The sequence below is a fragment of the Cucurbita pepo genome, unplaced genomic scaffold, assembly GCF_002806865.2.
Source record: "Cucurbita pepo subsp. pepo cultivar mu-cu-16 unplaced genomic scaffold, ASM280686v2 Cp4.1_scaffold002664, whole genome shotgun sequence".
Taxonomy (NCBI): Eukaryota; Viridiplantae; Streptophyta; class Magnoliopsida; order Cucurbitales; family Cucurbitaceae; genus Cucurbita; species Cucurbita pepo.
The window spans coordinates 1-2,133 of NW_019648703.1; the positions used below are offsets into that span (position 1 = coordinate 1).

At 34.4% G+C, this 2,133-nt stretch overlaps 1 protein-coding gene across 1 annotated transcript; it reads right to left on the reverse strand.

Annotated features, from left to right (window-relative positions):
- Positions 1 to 15: 15 nt before the first annotated feature.
- Positions 16 to 1,306, reverse strand: LOC111786748. The gene is made up of 2 exons (XM_023666977.1): positions 1,112 to 1,306; positions 16 to 612 (listed from the first exon to the last, which is right to left on the reverse strand). Exons 1-2 carry the CDS (start codon positions 1,259 to 1,261, stop codon positions 208 to 210), a joined length of 555 nt encoding a protein of 184 aa, XP_023522745.1. The 5' UTR covers positions 1,262 to 1,306; the 3' UTR covers positions 16 to 207.
- Between the last annotated feature and the right edge of the window lie 827 nt (positions 1,307 to 2,133).

Genomic DNA, 2,133 nt, shown 5'->3' on the forward strand with positions numbered 1-2,133 from the left:
TTTTTTTTTTTTTTCTCAAAAGATAATCTCTGACCCCTAAATTACAAAGCAAATTTTCATAAAACCAAATAATTACATAATCTGGGGATTCCTCCAAGCAAATCTCTCCATGTTTCTTCATCAGGACCGTTTGAAAAATTGTTGTCTAACCCCCATCTCCCTTTGTAGGTCAAGAACAACCAATGTTTTCCATCATCAAATCCAAAATTATTGCAAACCCATATGATGAAGTTCTGGGATTTGGAGAGGGGGAAGCATAGAAGCTTCATCATGTTCTTGTTTTGATGAATTCTCAACAATGGTTTTTGGGCGTTTGAGCGCTCCTGAGATCAAACTGCCCAAGAATCTAAAGGGATGGCTGATTTGATCTTTTACATTCAACATAATGGAGACCTCAGAAAGCTGCCAAACAACAGTCACCACTATCATCACTGAGACAAGACACTGAGTTAAAACGTTTTGCCTTTTCACCTTCTTCAGTTCCTTAACAATGTCTTCTCTACTAAACTCATCATCATCAGAGTTCTTAGCTTTCGATTTCAAATTATCTAATGCAGAAGCCAACTTCTCTGATTCCGTTCCTTCTTTTGTTCTTTCTTTCAGCGATTCTATCTGTCGGTGTTGAGGAAAATGAATTTGGTTTTCAAATTTACTATCCAAAGAAGCAGAGACAGGATTTGGAAGGGTGATATGATCATGAACAAGTTCAGAAGGCCAAATCTAGATGGATTTCAAATGATTTAACAACAATAATCCAGATTAGAATTCAATTTTCCGATCTCCTAACAGTGCATAATCGAAACATACGAAGAAGAGATCAAAGAAACAAGTTCAGAAGGCCAAATCTAGGTGGATTTCAAATGATTTAACAACAACAATCCAGATTCGAATTCAATTTTCCTCCATAAATTGAGATTTCCTAACAGTGCGTAATGAAAGAAATTCCAGAAACTCATAATCGAAACATACGAAGAAGAGATCAAAGAAATACGAAGCAACAACTCAAAAACCTCAATCAAACGTCGATTTCGAAAATAAATCACAAAAGGCGTAGCGATAAGAATTTCGAAGTTTCAGTGTTTCAGAAATCAAAACCGTAAATCTTGCGTACCTGAGAGAGCAAATCGTGGAGAAGAGTACGGTCCCCGTTTTCATCGCAATCGTGGATGTAGCTTCGATCAGAGGATTGCTTGTTCTTGTTCTCATCAAGCAGCCTCTCAATGGCGAGTTTGATCAGCTCGAGGCGTTGCTCTTTTTCCATCGGACTGTTCCACTTGAAATTTCTATGGAAGAGGTGAGGGATTTTCTATCGCGCTCTTGTAGTATCGGTTCCGTCATGGCTAACCTCGACTGTGAGAATGACAGGTAGCATGAACATGCACGTGGCATGTAATGAGTGGTCTGTCTTCCGTATAATTTTGGTTCATGTAATTTTGGATTCAATTAATTCTTCAAATTTAATTTTTAATAAAACCTAAAATTAACATTCCTTTGTATTACTATTATTATTCAACCAATTTAGATAAAAATTAATTCAAAATTAGTAGTATAATAATATCATTTTTTTTATTACAATAAAAAAGAAATTTAAATATTTAAGCTATTAACTTAGAGTCTTATATTTTAACGAGTCGAATTATGCTCATTTCAGTAATAACTAGTTACCTAAAGATAAAAAATATATGTAATTAATGCTTCTAGTCCTACAATTATTTTGTTTCAAGTGTTCTATTGTCCATCGTATCTTGAATTTTTACAATACAACAATATTAGAGGTGAAAATTCCGTATGGATAACCAATTAACAACGTCGGGTTGGTATAAAAACTTTTCGAGAGTTCAAATCCCTACCTGAAACGTAAAAGCAAATAAATGAAAAAGGGATTAATTTAATAGCATAAATCTCCTAACATACTCCCATCCCAAACCATTTACAGCAGTAATACAAATCATTTACAGAGACAATATATGACTAAACATCTGTGCTTACCAATTATAACCACTAGGGATACTGTACATATGATGGTTAACTAGAAAGGTAACTTGCAAAAAGAAAGATGAAATCAGTGAATGTTAGGTTAATCAGGATTACCAAGTTGCTCCTACACATACTTAGGATATTGATTACAATCTT

Excerpts from the sequence above, each read along its gene's own strand:
- LOC111786748 (XM_023666977.1), bottom strand. The coding sequence starts at position 1,261 with ATGGAAAAAGAGCAACGCCTCGAGCTGATCAAACTCGCCATTGAGAGG. Across the intron at positions 613-1,111 it reads TCCACGATTTGCTCTCTCAG|ATAGAATCGCTGAAAGAAAG; the intron begins GTACGCAAGATT and ends CAACACCGACAG.